Source organism: Pelecanus crispus, chromosome 4, assembly GCF_030463565.1.
Source record: "Pelecanus crispus isolate bPelCri1 chromosome 4, bPelCri1.pri, whole genome shotgun sequence".
Lineage (NCBI taxonomy): Eukaryota > Metazoa > Chordata > Aves > Pelecaniformes > Pelecanidae > Pelecanus > Pelecanus crispus.
In genome coordinates, this window is record NC_134646.1 from 77178173 (window position 1) to 77205040 (window position 26868).

General features: G+C 37.6%; 1 protein-coding gene across 2 annotated transcripts in view; it reads right to left on the bottom strand.

Moving 5' to 3' along the window:
• Window positions 1-645: 645 nt before the first annotated feature.
• Window positions 646-26868, bottom strand: part of FAM193A (family with sequence similarity 193 member A) — an 81269-nt gene continuing 55046 nt past the window's right edge. For both annotated transcript variants that reach the window (XM_075709062.1, XM_075709061.1), the window contains 13 exons: window positions 26116-26228; window positions 25719-25961; window positions 23605-23758; window positions 23324-23503; window positions 19481-19732; window positions 16875-17073; window positions 15309-15581; window positions 14700-14982; window positions 12285-12471; window positions 10135-10365; window positions 7440-8277; window positions 4339-4420; window positions 646-1606 (listed from right to left, as the gene is read on the bottom strand). In XM_075709062.1, coding sequence (XP_075565177.1) covers window positions 1513-1606; window positions 4339-4420; window positions 7440-8277; window positions 10135-10365; window positions 12285-12471; window positions 14700-14982; window positions 15309-15581; window positions 16875-17073; window positions 19481-19732; window positions 23324-23503; window positions 23605-23758; window positions 25719-25961; window positions 26116-26228 — 3129 coding nt within the window. In that variant the 3' untranslated portion in view covers window positions 646-1512. The remainder of the gene's footprint in view (window positions 1607-4338; window positions 4421-7439; window positions 8278-10134; window positions 10366-12284; window positions 12472-14699; window positions 14983-15308; window positions 15582-16874; window positions 17074-19480; window positions 19733-23323; window positions 23504-23604; window positions 23759-25718; window positions 25962-26115; window positions 26229-26868) is intronic.

A 26868-nucleotide genomic window follows, 5' to 3' on the forward strand; every position in this document is an offset into this window, starting at 1 on the left:
GTATCACAGAAAAATATGTGTTAACAAGTAGAAGAAAGAAAAATGTGGAATGGTTCTGGAAAAAGATGTTTGTGAACTTTGAACCTGTATTGTCCTTTTAAATACATGCTGAGTGGAAGTCCTATTTTCTTTAAAAAAAAAAAAAAAAAAAAAAAGGAAGGCTGCCTTATAATTTGGGTAAGTATTGCTATCTAGAGGTAAAAAGAAAGCTTCTGTTGTCTCTATTCTGAATAAATAGCACAGTATCAGAAAAACTTCTACAAGTGCAATATCTTTAGACAGATCAAAGTCTTAGGTTACCAGTTTTCCTCCATGCTGGGCAATACTATGCAACCTGTAAAACATTACTATATTGTTAACTATTTACATGACAGTAGCATTGAGCCTACCTACTTAATTTCTGCTCTGACATGAAATTGGAAATTTTTGTATTACCTTGTTTCTCACAAATTATTGAAATAGAAGCATTACAGTAATTCACAGAATTCACAAGCTTAATTGTAGCATTCAGCGGGAGTCTTTCTTGCTCTAGCAGAGAGCAGTTTTTCCCATCAGGTGAGCTGGCAAACAAGGGTTCATAGAGGAATATGCTAAAGTTAAATAGCATTCACTGACCAATTCTGACACAAGATGAAATTTAGTTTAGAAGCCTTTTTTTTTTTTTTTTGAGTTATGTTTCTTTCTTCCCTTCCCCCACCCAAGCAGAAAAAAGCAAGACACAAGTCTTCTGCCATACTAATGTATTCCATCTTTCAAAAAGAAAGACATGATTTTAATATTACTTAACAATATGTTAAAAAAGTAGCCAGTTAGGCTTCAGTGTTAATACAATTATACACTCTATAACAGATTTGATAGTGTGAGTACTGTTCTTTTTTAAATTTTCTCATTCTGCAAGTATTCTTACACAAGCCGGCTACAAGTCAGGAAAAAAAAAATCAAAACACAAATAGCGTAACTTGTACACTCTTAAACAGTAGATTGTGAAAGAACTGAGGAAATACTTGTCCCATAAGAGCCTCTTTTTCATGAAGTCATGTCAGGAGAATTCTGGAGCAGATGAAAGCACAACTGACTAGGTCCATTCCTTTGTCAGGAGTCAGAATGACAAAACATAGCTAGATGCAGAAGTGACAGGAGCCACTGCAGATGATGCAAACTAGTATTTTGGCCTCCACCCAAGCCTAAGCAATTTAAAGTCTTTGAGGCCAAGGCATTCAGAAGGAGATGGAAAAGAGCTATTGTTCCAACTCCAACGGCATACAGCTACAATCAAGTAAGTCTCACTCACAGACTACAAGCACACAAGCTAACAAATTCAGGTAGAAAGTGGCAATTTTTCAGTCCGCAAGAATTATCAGGCCAAAGGGTTCAGTGCAGATCCACACAGCACTGGGGACAAGGCAAGGCAGCACTGGCTCAAGACCAGATAAGCTCTCAGCACAGCAGGACATATAAATGGAGTTGTCGTTCATTGATTCCTGCAGGGTTCCCTCCCCATATTGTGTCATTTCAATGTGCAGCAAATGTGGTTTTTTTCAAGCTAAAATTGGACCAGTTGATGGAAAGTCTCTGCCTTGTCTGTCTGGCAGAATCCAAGCAGAATCTGAAAAGAAAGAAGTGATAAAGTGAAACCAATATACTTAAAATCAAACCACAGGTGTTACCCTCTTTTGAAGGGCAGCTCTCATTCAGAAAGACAAAACCTCTTAAAAAAATCATACCTAAAGAAAAAAAAAATCACTTGTCCATCACTCAAATACATCACAAACCAGTTATTTTAAACACCACTGCATTATCAAGAGTAAGTGAATGAAGTAGCAAAGAACACTGCATATTTAACAGCACAGAAGCTGGCTGTATGTTAACTAGAAACAGAGCTGGCATTGCTGTATTTACCAAAAACTTTGTAGCAGTAAGAATGAGCAGTAGGTAATATGTAAAGCAGAAGCACCAATAGCATGGGACACTGGTGCTTCTCTTCTGGATACAGGAAAGTTATGTTTGAGACAAAGACCCAGGGAAAGGAGGTTTGTTTATAATAACAGCAGATAAGTAGCTCACATGCCTGGAAAAAGCACCTTCAGAACAAAACCCTACTTATTTGCTTTCACTGAACACAATTTACAGAAGAGCTTTTGAAAAAGGTTGCCATATGCAGGTATGTCAGTGACAGTTAATTCACGCTGAAGTCTTTTACTGAGGCAAGCTGTAGCTTGTTTAGGCTAAAGGCTGCATGACAGCATCAAGGTAGCACATACCCCTCTCTAGAAGGCTATACAGCTTTTCTAACAACTGAAAGCCAAAAAAGGGGAGCAGACAGAAGCGGCGAAATAGAAAGGTACAGTAGAAGGTTAGAAGAACTAAGCTTATTTTGTTATTTTCATGCTAAAGTTAGAAGTAGCTTGCAAAATTAATTCTGAAGTCAGGGTGTAAATAAATTAATGTATCCATCTATTATGCCACTACAAAGCAAGAAGAAAAGATGATGAATTAACAAACTATCAGTAAAAAGTATGAATTCAGTAGGCCTGTGCAGCTCATTGCCATGGAGGGTTATTAAAACAAGCAATGTTGCTAGCCTTCTAAGTATTATATTGGAAATTATAAAATTATAGAAAACATAGGCATTATAAGTGTTTTCACAGCATAAAGTAGCTGTTTTTCTCCCCTAGAACAGCACCTATCAGGGCATTTCAGACACCTTTTCTAAACAGGTATACATAAAAAAACTGGACACTTCCTAACAGATGACAGTAAAGGAATAGATTACACCAGTTACTGAATTGATTATAAAACGGTACAGTTAAAAGTTTTAACTCTTCATTTGGAACCACATTTGACAAGTTTATCTCCAAACTTCAGCTGCACTTCCACAAATATAAGACACTGCTTCATTTGTCTTATTGAGAGTAGAGAATTGGTGAAAAGAACTTTTCTATTTTCTTGTTACAGATACTGCAAAATTGAATGAAGCTAAGAATATTCCATGAAACCTATAACAAAGGCTTATGCTATACCAACACTAGCACTATCTAATATATGCCACATCTCACCTATAAAACCTACACTTCGATTTAAAAAAAAAATCTTTTAATTGGCACCACTCAAAAATAATTTTTAAGAATAGAGAGTATGTACTTTTGAAAATTTCATCTTCTAGCACATCGTAACCCCATAAATAATCACAGACATATGCATTTTGTGTAGTAATAATAAGCAGCACCAAAGAGCAATTGTACTCTGTCATTTGCAAGACCCAGATCTACATTACATCCCAGGCACATAGATTATCAAAACTATATAAATTTAGAAAAGAACTTGAAATCCATACTGGAAGCCCTTTCTTAAAAAAAACCCACCCTTTACACAAGTGGATTTAGTTGTTTATGAAATACTACTATTGATTCCTAAATTATTCAATTGCAGGAAACTGATTTATTTGTAACATTTCAGATTTGGCTATCATGATGGAAGGCTTACTAGATGTATTGATAGGAAACTAGCACACCCAGCCACCATTAAAGAACATAAATTTGAGCAGATTTCAGTATTATGGAAGAATATGTGCTACATTATTTAAACATGAGCTGTCTGCTCATATTTGAGGAATTTAAAGGTTACTAATGTGATGCATAAATGCCAAAAGCAACCAAAGTGCACAGAAGAAAAAACTTTCATAAGCATAGGTTCACATTATTCTTTTACTGTCACTGCACTAGCATAAGCATCCCCTCTTTATGATTGGCATAAGCTAATATCCCACAGTTATACTATCTTAACTTCATGTACAGTATAAAATTCCAAACTAATAGCTCCTATAAACAAGGACAAAAACATCATGAACAAACATTTTTTTAAAGTATCTGTTCTGAAATTTAAAACGTAAAGTTTTATTTGTTCAACACTTAACACGGCATTTTTCATATTTTTATTTTAAACACTAATCGGTATTTAGTCTGTGAGGATAATAAAAGAAATATTCATGCAAACTTTGTTTATAGAAAAAAAATAGTCACTGAGGATATTCTGAAAGCCTTGATGAGAACCTGGGGGACACACAGATGATTCTGGCACTCATTTCTGTATTTATGTTACTCAGCGATGATATGTGTCCATAAATTTACAGCTTTGGTGATTGTTACAGCATTCAGAATGTCAGCTGTAACAGGATTTGCTACATTACAACACAGCACAACACAGGATTTTCTGGTAGGAGTTAGTTATGAAGTTGTGGGGGGGTTTTTTGGTGGTTTTTTTGTTTTTTGTTTTTTTTTAAAACCACAGCATATGGGAGGAGGCACAACAGCTTTATGCGTAGGGATTACAGTGCTTTACCTTTTAAAATACTCCACTTCTCGCTCTGTTTCATCCATTTCCACGCTGTCTAGATCAATGTCTTTGGGTAGAAACACATCATCTACAAAGGAAAAAGGATGAGACTACATTAAGTTCCATGGGGAGGGGGGAAAGAGAGGAAGAAGCTTGAAGACGCTGCATTAAAGATGTTTTTGGAGAACTGCCTGAACTTTGTAGACTATTGATTATTCATGTCTAGACTGAATTAATACAAACTTATAATTAGAAAGACACTTCTTAAAAACCCTGTACTAGTACCTCTGCTCAGTCTTTAAGGAGTTACACTGGGAACAAGGAGGAGATGAATCAACAGTAAATTTACTGATCACACGGGTTGCAACAGATGCCATAAACCTGGACCACACATAAGAACGGTCAAGTTATACAAAGGGCTCAATGAATCAGATAGCTAATGAATAGCATTCGACTGCCTGAAATTTGTTGTCCTTCCTACTTAAAAGGTAGCTTTAGAAACATTTTAAAAATGGTATTTACAAAGAAAAATATTTCAAGAATTCCAGGTTTGTAGACCTGCTGTACTCTGTCTGGGACATGATCACCAGACTGTGTCTGCAAGAGTCTAAGTCATGCTACCTACAATTAGGAATTTTTTTTTTTAAAACAACATTTTTTAACATATTAAAATATGGCCTGAATTTAGGCCTCAGCTATAGCAACAAAGTCTCTTTAAAAGTCTGTTGGTATATTGTACTGTCTCAGTGTATGGTTCTCTTTTGTACTTTAAAAAAAAAAAAATGCTTCAGAAAGTACACATTTTTGTAGAAACCAATTTCAGCATTTTCTCCTTAAAGTCTCTTTTCTTACTACATATATACTCCAATCTCGTTTCTGAGGCAGCTTCAGAACCCATTCCAAAAAGGGTGAGACAAAGAAACTAACCGAAAACACCCAGTACACATCAGGACTCTCTAGAATCCTTAAGATTATGAGAACAAACAACTCTCTTCTAAAGGCATTCCTGGAAGTTCAAAAGTTACACTTTTTTGTTGTGCAACTTACTTCTAAAGAACCAGAAAGCCCTATAAACACAGGGCTTCCCTATACCCCTAGTTTTCTTCAGCCTCTTCACAACAAGGAGTTAAAATACCCTGCCAAAATAAATTTAAGAAACAGAGATCACACCAAAACCAACAATATTCACTGCCTTAACACTTCATTTTAAAACTCAGTTAAAAAAAACCCCAAACTTTGTTAGCCTCTTTTCATGTTCTTTCAATTACCCTAGTTCTGATCTTTTTTTCTTAGTTCGTTGTTTTTTTGCCTTCGCTAATTTGGTACATCAAACCTATGTCTTTAAGAAATTACAGCTGAATGAAAAACTGTATACTGTAGTATCTTTCTGGTAGTTCTAAAGTCAGAACTAAAGTGGCGATCCAGTCCCAACTCTTCAGAGAGCAGCACAATTATTTCTTTATAAATTCAGAAACATGTCCCTATGTTTTTTCACATTTAAACATTAGTTTTCAGAAATTGGAACTATACTTGATTTACACAGCAGAAAACAATGGTGAGGGGCAAGGAGGAGGAGAAGATACAGGAAGCTACCCAAATTCTCCTACAGTAAACACACTCCACCCACCACCACCCCCTTCAATAGTTTCTCCTTCAAATGTCTCCAGTCTTCTCTTTCTGCTCCTAGTTCTAGAGTTTTGTCTCACTGCAATGACTGGAGTACATTCTTCTCAGTAAATTAAAACCCAAACCACACCACACCACAGTACACACAAGAACTAAGGTATCAGAGAAAAGGGTTCAGTGCTGTTATCGCTGCTCAGTTGACACAGAATGGAAACACTGAACGTAAGAAGAGTTAAAAAGAAAGACTGGTGGGCTGAGTCAACCCAACCATGAAACCACAAAAACAAAGTTGAGCTCTACACCTAGCACTTGCAACAAACATGAATTTGATTTAAATTTTTGTAACAAAGCTTAATAAACATAAGTATTCAGAAACAAACAGACGTATTCTGAAACACTGGCAGAGACCGCCAAAGGATTAAGGTCTCGTATCTCAACGTGCTAACCGGACAGAACGGCAGCGAGAAGTACAGTATTAAGTCTGGTGAACGGACATTTAATTTATGCACTGTTGCCACTCAGCTACTGGGTGATACCAGGGGAATGGCCAGCTGCTCTGGGCAGACAGATGTCCGTACCACAAAACTGCCATCCCAGCTGGCAGTCCCAGTAGGGACCGAGCATGTGCCCATAAATTGGTGCCCAAGCATGGCAGTGAGATTAGCATGCTGACAAAGCAAACCAGCTAGCACTGCATGCGCTTCTCAGCTCTGGTATTAGGCGTTAGATATTTTCAAGGAAAAAAAAAAAGTCGGGAAGAAAATGAATGCAAGTGCAACCTGTTTGAGTCAACTCAATCTTCTATAGTTTTATTATTTCTATCAGATAAATAAAAAAATCTGTTTACTAGCACAAACTAATATTCACGTGGAGAAAACAATATTACCAAGTAATTAACATCCCACTAAGTTTTCAGTCTGGCAAATAAAAACCAGCAAATTAGGTTTTGTATTTACTTCACCTGTTAATGTAATTAATACATGAAAAGAATTATTTCCACTGAGAAAATGCATATTTATGCATGAATGATCATTCTTTGCTGCAGAAACCCCCTATTTTCCTTGCTCAAAGAGTAAGACCAACTTTAGACCATAGTCTTAATGCCGTATGAGAAACAACCTTGCTTTTAAAGAAGTTCAAAATGGATTTCAGCATACTATTGAATTATTTTAAATATTTATTTTAAGCAAGATAGGCTTTACAGAAGAGACTGGCTTTCTTAACTGACAAAAAACCCATACAAAATCAGCAGCATATGCTAATTTTTTCATTCTTTAAAGTATCCTACACCTCTTTAGTAAAACTGTATGCATTTCCAAATCGTTGTAATTACAATTACTTGAGTTTTCCTGACACCAGTTTTTCTGTTTCTCTAATTTACATTGGCAGGAATGAATGAAGATAAATATTTCAAGCTTCTGGACTCTAAATGGTAACAATAAAAAAATCACCCAAGTTCTTCAGCTTTCTTATACACTTACCAATGGAATTGTTGACTTTGTCCCCTTTTTTCTTCTTGTTTTTCTTGTTCTTGCCTTTTGGTTGAGGAGAATCTGCAAGTATTAGTTTATTATTTTGCTGCTGTTCACTTGGTGAAGGGGATTCACTTGTTACGGGTGCTTTCTCTTCCTTTACATGGTTCAACTGTTTTTTGTTGTTTAATTTCTTCTCCTCCTTTTTAGGTTCTGCAAGTGTTGGGAGCTCTGCTGCTTTTGCTTTGGATTCTATTTGGTTTCTGGTTTTAGTCTGAATCTCAGCTGCTTTGGGGGATTCAACAGGCTTTTTCATTTGTTCAGCACATGGTTTGTTTACCTGCTTTAGTTTCTGTTTGTTGTTTCCTTCTTTATGTTGATGCATAATATCAAGCAGAAAAGAGAGGGGCTCATGCTGCTTTACACTCCCCTCTTTCTGATAAAGCAGCTTTGAGTCTCTAGTGTTTACAGGATTGGATAGTTCACAGCCTGCCTCCGAAACCGGCCTCTGTTCTGTATGATTCACATGTCTTGACAGTGAACCAGAGGAGGTTTCTATCTTTTCTGATTGCTCAAGTGTACCATTCTGAATGTCTTCGGGTGTGTTTGGGACAGATTCCTTCACTGCCTGGCAGTTTTGAGTAAGCATGTCCACCTTCTGACAGTCTTTACTTGTTCGTTCTTTCTTCTTTTTCTTTACAGCCCGCAACTGCTGAAGTTCTTGAAGCCGCTGTAATTCTTGTTTCAGCCTCTCTTCTTCTTCTTCCTCTCGCCGTCTCTGTTCCTCAAGCAACTGGTGATGCTCCCTCTCCCTGGCTTCTGCTTCAAGTCGAGCTTTTTCTTCAAGCTACAACATAACGATAGGTTTATTGAAAGTGACATATATTTTGGAAATTAGAGTCCTAGGGATTATTACTACTTTTCTCTATGAATGTTATAAACCCTAGGATGTTAACATACTTAAATCCAGATGCTGGCGCAGCAAGCAAATAGCTATCTACACAAAAGCTGCCCTTTAAAGTACATTAAAATCCTTTCTATATTTCCATTTTTTATGTTTCTGTAATGTATTTGACTGTTGTTAATACCAACTGTTGATCTTCTCTTTGCTACTGCTAAGCCTAACTGCATATCAAAGTTCTCTACAACCACAAAAACCTGTTGAAAACAAGACATTCAGCTTCATTCTCAACAACTGTGTGTATTAATTACTAAGGTAACTCAGGTTTGCATCATGTTGCATTGTTTACCTGTTCTCTTGCTGTGGTGGCAGAGTTGCTCTGTTTCAGTGTTCATAAACATTAGGAAGAGCAATCGTTAAAAACATTTTACAGCAAAACACTAAGCACATTAAAGCTACACTAGAAGTTGTTAAAAATAATAAGGATGGTAAAGTTTTCTGTTGTCAGCCATAAGTTCATTGCCCACATGAAGCAAAGACGCAAGGGAGTTTCTCCAGCCATTACCGTAAATGCCTAAAACTTTGCTGTGCAGCATCGATCTTGTATCATTAGGAAAATGAAAGAAAAAGTTGTACGCTGAGAACAATCATGTCCATTTATTTTCTTGCACATTTAGAAGTGCCTGTGTGGGATTACCTTTTCACAGTTATAGAAATCACACAAAAACACCTATGAGAATATTCCACTACTTATGTTCAAACTGCATTCCAAGAGCAAAGTGAATTTTATTTATAAATAACTCACTAAGTCCTCAAGTTGCTGAATAGTGCAGCAACATGAACGTAAAGAATATGATTTGTGAACATCAGGTCTTCCAAACCCATGGAAGCATTTAAAGAATGCAGAATTAGTGCCAGCAAACAAATTCACAAACAAAAAATATTTACAATGCAGAAGAAATATTCACAACATGCTTACCAGAATTCAAAAACATTCAGCTATCAATCTCATTGCACCTTGAACTTTATACCTAAGGCTGACACTTGAACTGCAGTAAGAAAAGCCAATTTCCTGCTTGTTCAACTTAAAAGAATAAAAAAAAATTCCTCTAGTAGCTCAGCAAATATTGTTTAAAAAAAAATTCACTGTTACACTTTAGATTTTTTTAGAAGTGTTTTTGCCAATTTCCATTTGAAAGCAACCTGTAATTGTTTCTTCTCTGCCACCTCTCTGCAGCTTGCCACTTCTCTCTAGCTTGGGATAGCCCTTTGTGTCATCCTGTGGCACAGTGCTTAACCTCATTCAATCAGTACAGCAAGGTGCCTAGTGCAATCATTCTAAATATATGAAATCTTGACTTTTCCACTCTCATAAAAACACTGACCTTATGTTTCCTGGCTTCCTACAGAGACACTTTATCATAACCATTATCCCAATAAAGAAACATTAGTTTTCTAATTTCCTTGACTTTTAAATGTCAATTCTACAAACCAAGCAAATTCTTAACATCTCTGACACTTAGAAATAGCTTTCTAAAGCATAAAAAATTCCAATATAAAGCCGACTTGCAACAAAACACATGACAATGACATTGTGAGGAATCTTCCCAGTCTACTACATAACTCCTTAGGCAGCCTCAGAACAGGTAAGCCAGCTGTGTACATACAAACAGGCAGCGTACCACAAACTACACAGAAAACAATTATACCATTATTATAAAGCCAGTATACAGTGGTATACTTACAGAGAGTGCACAGATTCAAAAACATGAGGTCTAGGACAAACATACTTTTATGTCTTACCTTTCTTTGCTTATGTCTGGCTCTCTTGGCTGCCCGAGAACTGCTTACTGGTTTGGTTTCAGAGCTGTTTATAAATTGTAGCAAATCTTCCACCTTTCGGTGGTCAACAACACTTTCCCTTTCAGAGATTTGATCTGGTTTCTTCGGCTGTTCCTCCTTCCTTTTTGTTAGACGTAAACGAAGCTTTTCTCGCATCTCTGCGTAATTTCTACTGGTTGGTGCAGCTGGAGGCTGAAGGACACGAGACAAAAATTTAGGGACTAAATGTAAATATTTCACTGACCTAATACTTGTGAGATTTTGACATTTTAGAGACCTTCAAATAACTTGGAAGGTCCAAACCTGAATATCAAACTCCTTATTTATGTTTATCAAACTCCTTAGGTATGTGTACCTAAAGGTGTATTTAACAGGCAAACAGACCTGTCAGACTTGTTGCTAGCTTGTGAACTCTATTTTCCAACTGAAACAATGACTGATCTTGTGGAGGAATGCACAAGTAAGAAGACAAAAAAATGCTTTTAAAAGCAAGAAAGGAGATTTCCATGTTCTCTTGTGATCAGTTTACCACATTTGAACATTTGAAAGGAGCAGACATTTGCTGCTGTTTCCATTTTCTGTGAAGTCTGTTTCAGAGTTTGGGCTACATGGGCCTCTGGGCTGCAGCTGTGAAGGCTTGATTATCCTGCACTGAAGTGTGCCAGCATAACTCCAGCAGAGTTGCATCATTAACTTGTTAACACTGCTGCAAGTTGAATCCTTGCGTCATGTTTCATATCTGTATTCCCACCCACTGCTCCTGCCTCTGAACTCCTCATTCTTCCTCCCCTCCTGCTGCCTTACCCTCTCCCCTCCTGCACCAGATTCAGTGCCCAGCTGTTTGGAGCTACACCAGTTCAACTCATTAAACCAGCAAAACAAAGCCTAGTAACTTAAAAATCCTGTAGTGTTCTGCCACTTCAGCAAAATGAATAATTTATTGTGCAGTCAGATGACTATCAAAGACAGATCAATCACGGACACGGTAGGAACATGCAAAGAGAAACGGGATCTCCTGCCCGTCCCCTTCAGCCACAGGGCAGGGGCTTTTAATTCACTTCAAGCCCTAAGACGAAACTGCATTCGATCAAACACATGGCCAGTAAACTGAGCTTTCACTTCAAATCGGAAAAAAATGCCAGAGACTCAAATTCTACTAGTTAACTGATTATTAAAACAGACTATACACAGATTTGCAAATGAGGCCAACAGGAAAAGGAAATTTTAAGTTAAGAAAATTAATTTTAAGAAAAATTTGGAACTTGAAAAAGCTTTTAGCATTTCATTTGTGCAAATGAAAAGATACGATTACAAGAATTCACTAGACATGTTACTGGTATGAAGTTAACTTAAGGATGCTTCAAAAGTGTTACATCTTAAAATAAAGATGATAAAGGAAAAGACCCTGTATAACCTGCGTGCTTTAGAACTTCGTAATTTCTTCAAAACACCCTTTAAATACAAATACAAGTCAGTGTCTATCAAAATGCACCAGTAAAGAAAGTTGTTTGTCATACTGAAAACAGGGGAAATGCAGTTTGGGTTTTCCTTTGATACAAGTATAACTTAGACTTACAGTGCCTAAGTTCTAGGTAAGAAAAGTTTCTTTTTTTTTTTTTTTTTTTTTGTTAAAATCAAGTTAAAGTGAATACTTTGAGGATCACTATTTTTACAGATGGGAGAATGGCTTATAAATTGCCACAAACATTTTAAAAAATATCCCATATTAAGTGTAGTTTTACCCAAACTCATCACATTATTTATAGTTACACTACTACAAATGAGTGCATAAATTTTGTAAAGTTATTTAAAAGGCTCAACACCCGTTTGCAGTTTCAGTCAAACAGTGTATCTATTATCCAACTCAGTTGCTTCCTAAATCTTTTAGTCTTTTTTTATTGCTCTTGAATTGCTTTCAACTAGAAAGATTTGTTTCAAATCCTTCATTTCAAGAAGGAAAATTACTTTCTAACCATGCTCCTTTTACTACTTCTCTTGAGCAAGCTCCAATGCCACCCCGAGTTGCAGTCTGATAAATCACATGCAATCAATGATGAGTAAGTGACAAAAAAGCAAATACAAAAAAAAAAAATTGAAATCCAACAACTTACTCCTCCATGGCCGAAGAACTCACAGTAACAGCAGTCACAGTATTTTCCTTCCTTCTGATTTGTGGATGTTGAGGTACTGGAGCTATGCTCTGAACAGCTGTCCTCATCTTGGCTCTCCTCTCCATCATACTGTTGATGATCATACGTGTTACTGTTCTCACAGCGATGGCCCTCACAATCAGGATCACTACGTTAAATTAAGAAAAAGCTTATAAAAACTCCAGGTATTTGAAAAAAAAAAAACATATATAGTTATATGTATACCAGGAACAATGACTCAAACCGGGCTATCAACCATCAGTGATGCATCAAATCCTAAAGCCTTCATGCAGTAGCTTTCAGAGATGCTCAAAACCAAGCAGCAAGATAAGATGATACATGGGAAAGCTATCTATGAGAAACTCATTTAGTGACTCACTGAATGAGCAGCCTAGAAAATGAGTTTTGGAACTGTTCTTCCTGGCTTTAAACAGGTAAAATAGTTTCAGAAATAGTGATTTTAGCTTTTTAAATGGAATGGTTTTGAAACTGCTGCTCATCTCATCACTTGTGGTCTGAAGAGAGCTGTGCAGCTGCAAAGTACTCAACTTATTTCTAAAACCCCCTGGTTTTAGATAGATTTTCAAACTCTTGACTTAAAAAATTCAAGGTCAGCTAAAAACAGAATGTTCCCATTACCCTATTTGCACCTTTATTTTCAAGAGGAAATACTAGCATGTCTCTTCAGTAAGCAGGTACATAGCAGTTTATTCCCTCCAGAGCTCTGCATAACTGTGCACCCAACTACTGTCCAGTTCTTCTAAAACTGATGTGATCTTGCTTCAAATGTAGAAAGTACTTTAAAAAAATCCACTCATCTAGCATTAGTATTTCTTTGTTCTTATATTAGAAAGGTGAAAACAGGCTATAATCTGTCTTACCTGCAAAATATACGTGAATCTTCTTTCTAACCTCACTTCCTCCCCCCCTCCGCCGTAAGTTTTTCAAGAATTAGTGACCAGGACAGAATGAAAAATTGTTCAACTTCAGTATCCTACTTGGGGAAAAGGCATGCAAAATTGTTGCACATAACAGCAGATACTGCCAGTCAGTGCAAACATTGACTTGTCAGTTTGAGCAGCCTTGGCATCACTGTTTCTTGCCTGTTGCGAGTTAGCATTACAGCGCCCAGCAGCATGGTGGGATACCATGTGCTATGGGTAACAGATACAATTCCGTAGAAATCAAGGCTTCATTAGTTCTGTCGCTCAGTCACTAAATCGAAAGACTAGAGCATAAAGCAGTTTTTCCCATTATAGCACATCACTGATTCATACAGACTGCAATAATTGTTGCTGGGTTCTCTCCCAGTTTGTTCCTTATGAACTAAAATTACTTTATCATGTTAGCACGTGGAGATGATGATAAAAGTTGGATTTCTATTGCATTAAATAGCCTATATTCAATTCTCTCCCTGCACTAGGTAAGAAAGTTTCTTTACAAAATTGCAATAATTTCTTGAGCATGAAAGAACAATTACTTATTTTGTGATACCATTAAAAAAAAACAGTTGATAACAGAAATAAGGGCATTTTTAGAAGCTTCGGTATGCAGTTATCTAACTCTTGTCTAAATCTCACATCATCTTCTGAAAACCACTGCTGTAGCCAGGAGACTACATTCATAGCAACCATGACCACAGCCCTACAGGTCAGAGTACTCAGAGCAATGACTCAACTGCTTTTCTGTTATGCCTGCACTCTTCAGACATATCAAAGAGTTGGCACCATTGTCAGTCTGCCACAAGACATAACACTACCAGAAGATAGCTCCCCCAAATTCCTCCCAACCTCCAAGACCTTTGAAAGCCTTTGGAAATCAGAACATCCTTCCACACTACAACCACTGTATAAATGGTGGTACTGACACCTAAGAAGTCTAAGTGCAGTCGGGAAAATGTGTTACTGTGTGGCAGGTTTCAAGACCACGTATGACCTTCTTATAGTTTGAACTAAATCTGTCTACAGAGTCCTTAAGTTTTCACAGCTTTTCATTCCTGCTTGCCATGTAAGGCCAAACCGACAGAAAACAGATATATTATACAACAGGTTTGTGTGTCAGCAGCAGCAATCACTACTGTCAATGACAGAGTAAGAAAGAATACAGCTTGACTTATTTATCCCAGGCCACGTTTCTAAAAGTGAGCAAACATTTGTTTTCAAGCCTCTAAACTCAGTAACTAGATTCTGCAATGGAAATCATATCTGCAAAGTCTCACACCAAGTTATGTATTAAGTATCAGAACTCAGTCTCATTTGCTGACCACACAGACAGCTCTTCTTTCAGGCTACAACCACTGGCAAAGGAGAAAAGGTGTCTGTATTTTAATTCCCCTTCCACTGTAAAAAAGAATGACAAGAATAACAACAAACTTACCTGCAGACACTTGGTGGGGCACTTACAGAGCTATCTGTGGTTGAAGTAGGAGGTGCAACTGTAGTAGGACAAAGACCTGAATGAGGATCCACAAATCCAGGGGCTGTTGCAGCAGTTTTGGGGAAAGAAGGAGCAGCAAGATTTGGAAGATGCGGTGTAGAGGCTGGAGACAGTGCAGCAGGAGACAGTGAAGGAAGGGATGCTAAACTGGTAGGACTATTTCGTGGTGCAACTGGTGCAGAATGTCTATGGTCCTCTTTATTAATATTGTGGAACACTTCACCTAAATTGGGGAAAAAAGAAACCACTTAAAATTAAAAATATTAATAAGTCTCATCACAATCATGCAAAGTGCTGGATATTCTCAGCTTCTGTAAAAATGGGGTAGTATTTCAATATCTTTCTATTCAGTCCCAATAACACCAAGGTCTTTTACAAAGTTCTTTAATTCAGGAGTACAGAGACTACAACTCAAGACTAGTAAGAACAGCAATTAACGAAAATCATCAAGATCCATAGTATTACTAAAATAAACACATATAAGTCTTTATGGTTAGCTAAACGTACTTGAGTCAGTTACTAAGCTGTATGTGAATGACAAATCCTTACCTATTGATGAAGGTCTCTTGGATGATACTTTGAATTGGTTGCTGCTTGACTGCACTGTAGTAGCAGTGCAGGAGACAGAAGAAGTGGCAGAAGAGGTTGCCATGACAACTTTATTAGCTTCCATAAAGGCATCCTGGAAATTGTACAGACATTTCTTCTTTGCAGCGTTTTTTTTCTCTTTGCTGTCAGTAACTGCTGTTGCTTCATTGCTAGATGTAGTAGGAAGTGCTTCAGGTCTTATTTCTGAGAGTGCTGGTGCTAATATATCACTCCCTTCAATTGAAACACACACAGTAATTAAGAATCACAGAATTACAGAATTGTCTTTATGGTATTTAGAATTAAACAAGCAATAATTTAGATGCAGACAAGCAAGGATATATTGTTAGTGTTGGCTTGGTAGGATTAGTGAAGTGTTCCTCCTCTCTCTTCCCTCCCCCCCAAATAATATAGCTGTAACAAAAAGTGCTAAGAAGTCTCGGAGCAGAAGTCACAAACATTAACGTTACAATTTTAAGAACACTACTAAATGTGTGTTAACAAGTGGCAAAGATGCTACAGATATCTTTATCCACTTAAAATTTAAAAATTAAAATTGGACCCCATTTTACATGCTAAGTATAGAAGCTTCAATATCTGAAGCCCAGGTTAGCCATGCAACAGTTATAAGCAGGAACATATCCTTCTATCAATATAACATCACAAATCCTATCTTTACTTACTGATAATTCCAGCTAAATACAGTAACACCTTTGTGATAGACCTTCCACACAAGCTTGACACTAACCATCTGTTGGAACAGCTACCCATAACTACATTTGTAAATGGATGAGCTATGCTACCAGGGAAGTTTTCTGGAGGTTTTTAATGCCTTTTCTTTTAAATATCCCTGTAGTAGCTTGACACAAGTTAGCAGCAGATCAGTCTGAAAAAAGCCAAGACACAAAACCAAGCTTCCTTTTTCATACACGTCAAATAAAATAAAAAAGGCATTTTAGTATTTGCTGTGATGTGAATGGAAAGATATATATCTGTATCTAGATCTACAGATGTTGTTATTTCTCTTCTATTCTCTTTCACTTTAACCATTAGTATTTCCAAAGGCTTCCTGGCTTAAATTAATCTTTTGCTCTGTCTTTTTGAATGACAATGCAGTTATCTGCTCATTATAAGAAGTAGGATGTAGTATCACTTTACCAGTACTCTTACGACCTTGTAGAAAGAGAGCAGGCCTTTGCGGCAGAAGACCAAAAATTATTTAAGTTTCCCCTTAATTCTCATTTCTTTGCAACCCTAAACTTCTGAAGGCAAAAATACCTCTACAATGACTGTAGGTGAAAAACAGCGTGCTATTCTTTTGCCTTTAGGATCCTCTCCCCAGTACATAAGAATTTATTTTTTCAATTTTCAGCCCCACTGGAGTAGAAATGGCAGCAAATCTCTGCCAGAATCCTGTCTTATAAAACCACGATGATGAAACCTACCATTCCTGGAAAAAAGTGCCACACTCCATTTCAAAACATAAGGTTTTTAACCACTCAGTGTGAAGTAGTAACAAACCCTCACCAGGAATTGTATCAGGCAAAAATGTAGCAGGATTCCAGTTCTTGTCATTCATCATCTCTGATCCCCAAAGACTTATAAATTTAGAGCTATTCCAATCTGGAGTGCTCCCAAAACAGCTTGGATAAATATGATCTTGGAGAGATGCATTGAATACTTGATGCTTGTTTGTATGATTCTGAACTGGAGCTGGCGGTAATGCCTACAAAAATAAAGAGTATTTTCCTCATTAATATTCTGTTTGCTTACACAGTCAACTCCAACAGCAATATTCAAATCATAGTGTTTCAATTGTGAAAGGCATTATAAAAAGCATAATAAACAATATTTCCCAGAATGATAAAAAGACTGGTTTGTTGATTTTTAATACAGATAATATGTTACACAGATTGTATGTATATATTTTATAATCACAAACATTGCTTTTAGATTCAGCTAACTGATGAATACAAAAAAGCATTCTCCAGAAATACTTGGGTTAATATATATTGGTAGGCCCTCATTTTTAATTAAAACCAGTATTTGTATGAGTGTAGAACTTGTTAGGAATTATTACCTTTCAAAGCCCAAGCTGCCAAAACCAATCCTCTGTGACATGATAATCATTACCACATGAGACAATTGTGATAAAGGGATTACATACACTTCAGGATTGAAAATAAGCACAGTAGAAAAAGAAATAAAACACATATTATTTGAGAACATAATTTTAAAGTTGATTATATTCTGCTTTTTTCATCTCCAAGTATTACCAGCTTCCTGACTTAAAACTTAACAAGGCAAGGAATACACCCTTTTATTCTAAAAGGCAACTGCGGAGACAAAGGGACCACACATTTTTTTTCTTGTTTTAGAGAGGCAAGTTTTTCTGGCTCACCCCATTTCTTCTAGCTGAAATTGTTTACTCACATTCTAAAATGTAACTTTCTCCCAGAGACCTTGTACAATGCAAGCATTATATTAAATTACTTGAAAAGAGCCAAGGAAAAGTGAGCTTGTTCTATTTTTGCACTAGATTTGATGCAATGAAAAGCTATGAAGAAGTAGATATAGATATTAAAAATATCAGCCAAGTGCAATGACATTTCAGACATGAAAGTCTAAACATTCATGGCCAAACAAACTACTTATATATCCAGTCTCCTTTTTCTACACAGAAGAATTTTCACCACCTGACTAAGGTGAATGTGGGAGGGGCTAGAATGTCCTGCATAAAAGAAAACTCATAAACAAACAAACACTTCACAGGGCAGAACAGCCTATCCATGATGAACCAAGCCTGATCCAGGAGGGCTTATTAGCTCATTCACTACCAGCTCTGCTGAATTCAGCTGGCTCTTCAAAGGCGAAAGCTCCCTAAAGCTTCAGCTTCCACATATGTCTTTCTAGCTCCAGCACAACATAGATACATGGATCCCAGCTGGTTCAGGTGCTGTGCCAGAGCTAGTAGATCTGGCCTGCATTACAAAGCCACTCAGTGCTAGCAGCCTGCTACTCTGCATGGGGCTTCTGGTGTAGCCTTGACAGTCCACTGCAAATGTTCCACTACACAAAGGTCTTCTGAAAGGGAAGACAGCAGAGATCAGGGATGGGAGCTTGAGTAGACTGCTCTAAGGGATATAAAAAGAGCTCTGGAAGGATGGCAGAAGGTGGGGTACAACAATCAGAGGTTTCAGAAGAACAGCAGTGGGCTATTGAGAAACAGCAGGCTGGCACGCTGCCGTTAAGGAACTGGCACACTGCAACAAAGATAAGGAAGGGACACCGATAAGACGGGAAAAAACAAAGCAGATATTACGAAGGACGGTAAGAGTAGTTCACTAAGATGACTATTACTTAATCTACTCTCCTTGCAACCACAGGATCACAGGAGCAGATGAAAGCCAGAGGACAGAAATATGGACCTAATGACAAAGTCTTTGCCCCTTTCAGAAGCACCCACAGTTCAACTGATTTAAATACTACGTGAAATGCCACCACATTAACAGTAATTCTTGCTTTTGACTCATACTTCTGAAAAGCAGTCACCTGGTCCCAATCCTTGTTCCACAACTTTCTCTTGTTTATTACTTACAAGTTTTGGGTCAGAAGAATTTTGCAGAATCTGCAAAAAAGCAAGTTCTCTCAAAGCAAAAAAACACTTAAAAATAGATTCCTATGCTTCAATTGTCTCAAAAAAAAATTTAAATCACTAATATTTTGAACTAGAAACCCCAGGATATTATTGCCAAAATGGAATATTAAATTTTGACCTTCGATATATAGGAAGCGAAGATTTAATTAGTCCTGTCACACTTACTAAAGCCCCATTACTGTTTCCACCACTGAAGACTCATTTGACTCCACGTTCTTTCTAATCTAATCACAGTAAGGAAGTTATCAGCCTTCCTGACAAAAGCTACCCTTAGCCCTGCTGTATGAACCTCCCACCAGTTCTGAATCTGTCCTATTCCCTACCCCTCACTATTCCCTCCAAAAGGACTACAATGAACAGACCACAATTTAAAGCAACTTTCATGGTTTCATTGATACTCAGTCATGCTGGTTTATACAGGTGTACAGTATTTTTCCTGGGACCAGGATACATCCATCTCCTTCATCAGGCTTACCTTATTGTGTGTAAAGGGAGAGGCTGTATACAAGGTGGGATGGATAAGTGGACGAGGCAGATGAGGAATTGTATGCAATGGTATATGTCCATGGATGTGAGGATAAAGATGAAGTGCAGGATGTGCAGGTTTTTCAGGATTCATAAACTGGTGGCCAGCAGGCAAGCGTCCAGTTGCAAGTGCAGAGGCCGTTAGACCTGAGGCTTCTTGTTTGCAAACGTGACATTCACAAGCATTTGGACCTTGGTCAGCCTGGTAGAAAATTAAAAAAAAAAAAAAAAAAAAAAGAAATTTTTCAAATCTACTCAACAGACAGTAAAATCAGCTATTTCCCCCGTCCTTTTTCCTTAGTAATCATTAATATTATTTCATTTTGCATACATCAATATTTTCAGAGCATCCACAAAATTCTTTCATCTAATACCAGTGGAAAAACCTTGTAGTGAAGTAAAAGCACTCAGTTAAGAAAAGAATGCCTTAAAAATTGACAGCATTTCATACGATACAGGTATTTAATGTCCACTATCAGTAACCACAAGTGAGATATTGATACAAATAATCAAGAACAGACAGGAACAGGAACCTTGACAGCATTTGATCATTTCTAGGCAATTAAGTACCCCACTATATACATTAAAAAAAAAATCAAATTGGATTATTATTTTCCACAATTTTCCAAGCATACAGAAAAACAGCATGTGTAGAAAGTAGTAATAAGGGTTGATTAGCTGACAAAGTTGGTAGTCCTGAGCTGCGTTAGGCAGAGCACTGCCAGCATGTCAAGGGAGGTGATCTTTCCACTCTGCTCAGCACTAGTGAGACACATCTGGAGCGCTGGGTCCAGTTCTAGGCTCCCCAGTACAAGAGAGACATGGACATATTGCAGTGAGTCCAATGAAGGACCACAAAGATGATTGAGGCCTTGGAGCATTCATCATACAAGGAGAGGCTGAAAGAGCTGGGACTGTTCAGCCTCAAGAGGGAAGACTTGGAGGATCTTACCAATGTGCGTTCCCCAACTGGGCGGGGAAGAGGAGAGTAAAGAGGACAGAGCCAGTGGTATCCCATGAAAGGACAGGAGGAAATGGGCACAGACTAAAATACAGAAATTCCACTCAAGCTTAAAGCATTTATTTATTTGTGAGAGTGGTTGAACACGTTACCCATAGCAGTTCTGGAGTCTCCCATCCTCAGCGATACTGAAAAACTGACTGGACACAGTGCTGAGCAACCTTCTCTAGATGACCTTGCTTTGAGCAAGAGGGCTGGACTAGACTATCTGCAGATGTCCCTTCCAAACACAGCTATTCTGTGATTATGTGAAACAGACATTTCTCACAAAACATTTCATAATTGCATCAACCATGAGAAATCCATGCCTTGTTAGAACCTTTTACTGAGCTCAAGGTATCATTAGCCTCTGTTGTCTCAAAAGGCTTCAAGATTTTGAAAGAAAAGCAGCCCAGGAAAGAGTAGATCCATCTCCCCCTCTCAGCTCAGTACTTTTTCCTGCCACTGTCACCTGACATTGCACTGGAAGATAATTTTACCAGAAGCAATACGAGGAACACTTCCCAATTGCTGTTCTTCCCAGCAATGAGGCATGTCGTGGTTTAGCCCCAGCCAGCAACTAAGCACCACGCAGCCACTCGCTCACTCCCCCGACCCCGATGGGATGGGGGAGAGAATTGGAGGAGTAAGAGTGAGAAACACTCCTGGGTTGAGATAAGAACAGTTTAATAATTGAAATAAAGTAAAATGGTACTGATAATAATAACAATATAATAACAAAATAATAATAATAATAATATACAAAGGAAGTGATGCACAATGCAATTGCTCACCACCCGCTGACCGATACCCAGACAGTTCCCGAGCAGCGATCGCTGCTCCCCAGCCAACCCCCCCCAGTTTATATACTGAGCATGACGTCATGTAGTATGGAATAGCCCTTTGGTCGGTTTGGATCAACTATTCTGGCTGTGCCCCCTCCCACTTTCTTGTGTACCTGGCAGAGCATGGGAAACTGAGAAGTCCTTGACTAGCATAAGCAGTACTTAGCAACAACTAAAACATCAGCATGTTATCAACATTCTTCTCCTACTAAATCCAAAACACAGCACTATGCCTGCTACTAGGAAGAAAATTAACTCTATCCCAGCTGAAACCAGGACACGGCAGTACACTTTTTCCAAAAAGCAACATTAGCTAACTCAGCTCTCTAGAAAAGAATTGACAGTTGGTATTCTTCTTCAATATGCCTTCCTCTTGGAAACAAATAACTCTTCCTTATCGCTTAAATGCATTACAGCCTTTGACACAAGGTATATTTTAACAACCAAAGATTTCATAAACCAAATAAAATGATTGAATTAATTAGGTGTATAGAGATGAACAAACAACTTCCTCATAAAAAAATAATCAGTATTATCAAGAAACCAATACTAACCTACTAACAAACGAAAATGGAAAAAAGATGTCAAACAGCATGGTGAGATTCAAAATCCAGTTCTGACCAACCTTTGGGTACTGAGTATGAAAAGGAATCCGAAGAGGAATGAAGATACAGAGTAAATGAGCAATCCCAACAGGTAATGCCAAAAAAAATCTCAAATGCACATGACATGTACCAGTGAAATCAATCACTTGAATGCAGCGTTACTCAGCTCCAATTAGAAAATCAGGCTAAAAAAAGTCATTAAGAGTTCCTCAGAATAACCCTCAGAAAATTCTTTTTCCTCAAAGAAAAAAAAAAGAAAATAAGGTTAAATCCACCTTTTTATCCTGCATTTTAGTTTGCTTCCCTAAAGCAAGTAGATAGATTTACATAATCTCATTTGATTTTCCACAACAAATGCTGAATCTGTTCATCGGTTTCAAACTAGTTTGACAGAGGTCTCATCCTATGTAAGTATTATGCCATTGGTCAGCCATACACAGAAAAGAATCTCAACATACTTGTTGAAAGAAAAGTAGCTTAATACATGAGAAAATACTTCCAGTGGAAGGCCTTACAAACATCCTAACCAAAGGGGAACATCTAATGGGAGTTCCCACCTGACTGTCGTCTAAGCTCTCAAAGGTGCCCCCTCCGATGCGGATTCTTTTGTACAATAAGCAATGAAAGCGACTGGCACATTCTCTCTCAAAGCAGAGAGCCCGTGCTGTGGCCACAGGGTAGCTCAGATTAAAAGCCATACAGGCACAAAGACAAGTCCATTGGATGCTTTGCTTTGGTGCTCAGCTGCTAAACCAAACACCACTACCTGCTCAGCAGATACTCCAGGCTTCGTTCTCTGGGTGGTTTGGCAACCTTACAATAAAGGGCTTAATAATCTTAAACTATTAAAACAAAAAAATACCCCTAACCATCAACTAGCCCAAGACCCATGCCATAAGTCATGCAATCGATTTAACTACACAGGGTTTCAACAGGGAAAGTTAGTCCTCAGATGTAATATTAAGAAGTGCCTGTTAATTAAGTACCTGCATCATTTCCCCGTTCTCCCCCGAACTGATTTCGAATAACTTAACATTTAACAAATAGCAAGCTCAAACTTCCAGGCAGAAATGCTTCTTAGTTTCTGTTTCTCATCCCTACAGGCAGGAATAAACTTTTTTCCCCTTTTACTGAAACCACCTTTAATATAACTAACATATTTCAGATTTAGCTATAGGAAGATATTAGCCATGACAGTATAAAATCAGGTATCATAGCTGCCTACTGATATCTTAATACATGAAAAGTTAAATATTTAATTGAAGATGTAAATGTATTGTCATTCAAGCAGCCACATTTCAAGAAGTTAATTTACTGAAAGAGTTTCTTTTAGATTACTATACCTGTTGACTGGGGTAAGAAGGTGGCGGACTATCCATTTTTGCTTCATCTTTCCTTAATGCCCTTTTTCCTAGAGCCATTTCCTCCTTTTGAGTCCCTGGTGGTTCACCACTGCTCTCCCCATCCGCTTCTTCATCATCTGCTTCTGAGGAACTGCTGCTAGTACTGCTCACCTGAGGAGACTAGACAACATTAACTCATTAACAAAGGGGTGAAGGACAGGCCTTTCTCCAGCGAGCACATCCAACTGCCAGAAAAAGATACGACACTGTAAATACTGTACCTCATCTTTCAATGCCATGTTTTCACCTCCGCCATTTAGCTCACTATGAATTCCATTCATGTTGGCTACCACCTCTGCATCATCATAATTATTCAGTGGGTAGATATCAGCAAATTTTGCTGATAACGGTGCAACATCTTCATCATCACTACCACTGAGGAGAAAAGAGGCTTAGATAAATCACAATACTCAGTAACCTCAGTTATTGTGAAAGCAGGTAGAACACCAAAATAAAATAAAGTTGAGGGCATCACTTGTATAAATGTTCCAATTAGGAGTCAAAGGATTGTCTTCCAAGTTGTTTAACTGAACTTATTTTTTCAGTTAAGTAAAATCAAGCAACTTGCCATATAATCCTACTGAATATAGTAGTTGCATGCCTGAACAGACTGGATCAAAAATAAGATTCTCTGTTATTTCTGTGTAAAATATTTTTCCACCACTGTTTTCTAATCAAGAATCTATCAAATTAATCACGACAGGATATGGATGATCTTTAATTTGATGAAAAAACCCTTATGCCAATGATTCCTTCACAGAAAGTGTGAATTGGAAAAAAGTACAATATAAAATTCAAGTTTTTCCATACATTAAACGCCAAACCAGTAACAGTAAGTAGGGAACATTGAACACATCACAGTAACTCAAATTTCTTAATAGCAATTAGTTCCTAGACAACCTCATGTCTATGTGCTTTTCAGAATCTGCTCTAAAATACTTAATGGAGATTTTTTCTGTACAGACAGCGAGTAAAAGAACATTAATGTTTAATTACCCGCTCCATGGAAGTGTTGCAAAGATTGGTTAGTTCATGTTCCTACAGCAATCCAGAGCTCTTAAAAGAGCTCTTAAACTGTGCACTTTATCTTTTTGCATTCCATGAGATGCTGCGCCAAAATTTAATTACATGGTGGCACCATTAGGCATATTTCAAATATGCAACAAGGAAATAAAACACAGCAGATATTACGAGACATACAATGGCCCTTCCCCAAGGAGCAGTGGTATTTCCCTAAAAATAGGCTTCTTACAGTAAATAATACTTGGATTCAACTGAACTAGCTTCTGAAGAGACAAATTGAACAATTGTGGACATTTCAGCACTAAAACTAATGAGAGTTTACAGAAATTGCAAACCACACATTTAAGAATACGTAGCTAAACATACCACCACATAATCTGTTTTCAAGTGCTCCCCAAATGGGTTCAGAAACTAAAGTCCTGTTATGGAAGATTAAACCAATGATAGTAGTAGGTGCAAAGATAAACATTTAAAGGAAATTGAACTTGGTGAAGTGATATTCATCAGAAACATCGCACACACATGCACTGTCCTCGTTCATCACACCATATTAACACAGAATGCTAATGCCAATTCCCTTGACTGTACTGACAACAGGTATTTAATTAGTGCTCCCACCAGTACTGAAGTTGGGATTTTTTAAATATTCCTTTAGAATACCATGACAGAGGAGACTGCTGCTTAGCTATACCCTAACCACGTACAGAAGCCAGCCTACCAAGCAGTTTTAACCCTTCAGAATTATAGAAGGGGCAGAAGCCCACCATTAGACTAATGCCTCAAATTTGACCATCATTGTGATCTGAATAAAAGAAAGAGGGTGGCAGATACTTCTCATAGGGACAGTAATTTTTGATGCAAAACTTCAGTTAACACAGGTTCAACAATCCTAAAAGCCTCCTAATAAAAGCTTTTTTGGAACTGAACTGATTCATAAGAAATGACCGTCCCTCAAAGAAAAGATCACCAGTTCCCTTCCTCAGTCTAAGAAAATGTAACATTTTAAAACAATGCTCTAAAGTAGATCAGTATCTGATGTCCTTATAATCTTAAAGCTGGAAAGTACATACTACACACACTTCTAGCAAGACTGTTAAGTCAACATCTTCAGAAATTTTTAAGAACTTTACAGGACTTTTTTTAAAATTTATGTTTGTGCAATATATAGCACTGGAGTTATGCTCTGCTGAATACAGTACTATTATTAAATAATTTTCTGAGGCAAAACTAGCATCACATAATGATAGTCAGCCAATGTAACTTGCCTGCTTAAGTTCACGTACAAAGTTTTAAAACAGGAAAAAGAACTTACAAAGTTGGTGCAGAACCATTATCTGCGAGGATCAGTCTGGGATGTTGCTGAATTGTAATAGGCGAGCTGGAACCTGATCCTGAACTTGCTGAAGACATACTGGGTGGGCGGATCTCAGATAGATAATCCGGAGCAGAATCAATTTGTAGTGGTAACTGGTTAATGTGGATATCATCCGTTATAGGGGAATCCATGATGCCACATGTTAAAATGTGTGAAAGGCTGCAGTCATCACAAGTACATCTGTTCAAGAATTAAGATTACAGATCTTTATAACCTTGTTTAAGTAGCATTCATTTAAAGTAACCACACTCTTTGTTCAAATAATGTATTTCCTTTTTCCTCAAACAAGAAATTAATGATTTATTATGATTTCATATTAAAAGCATGAGCTCACCTTCTTCTATAATTACAGTTGGGACAGTCAGGCATGCTCAAACGTGATGACAGCATGTGTCTCATTGTGTCTGTGAAGTTGTTCTCCCCAGCTAGTGCTTTCTTGTTATTAAGCTGAAGTAAATTATAAAGGCAGTGTTTTAGTAGTGCAAGTCTTCCCATTAACAATTCAATGGCACATCATGATTAACAAATTACATAATCAATAGGGTTCTTCGGGCAAAATATTTTAAAAGCAGAATAATTTCATTAAGGTGGTGTTTTCATCATTAGCGAAAAAAGGAAGAGGTTCAAAGTTACAAACAACAAATATTTGGCACTGAAACTCTTCAAAGAAAGTATGTTTCTACTCTAAAATAGCAAAGTGGGCAAGTTCATCTCTGACTCATTTGTATGTGCATCTTGCATGGCACTTCTGCTGATGCACTCTGTACTTGAGCAGTTCTTGTCTTGTTTCATGGTATGCACAAAAGGACACTGCTGACAAATGGAGAGAGAATGCAAACTCACCCTTAGCTTGCAGAAAAGAATTAGGACTAATTCTGTAGCCACAATGGGATAGATTCAAGGAACAAAGTAGCTGCCCAAACAGGACTTGACCGCATTAGTGAAAAAATACAATCCAAATAACCTCCACCTTGCAGACACCTAATCCTGAAAGCACCTGATATCATTAGATACCTACAAACCTTAGGTTAAACAAGGATGTGCCTAATACGTGCTACATCTACAGATGCCCAGATCTGATCCTTAC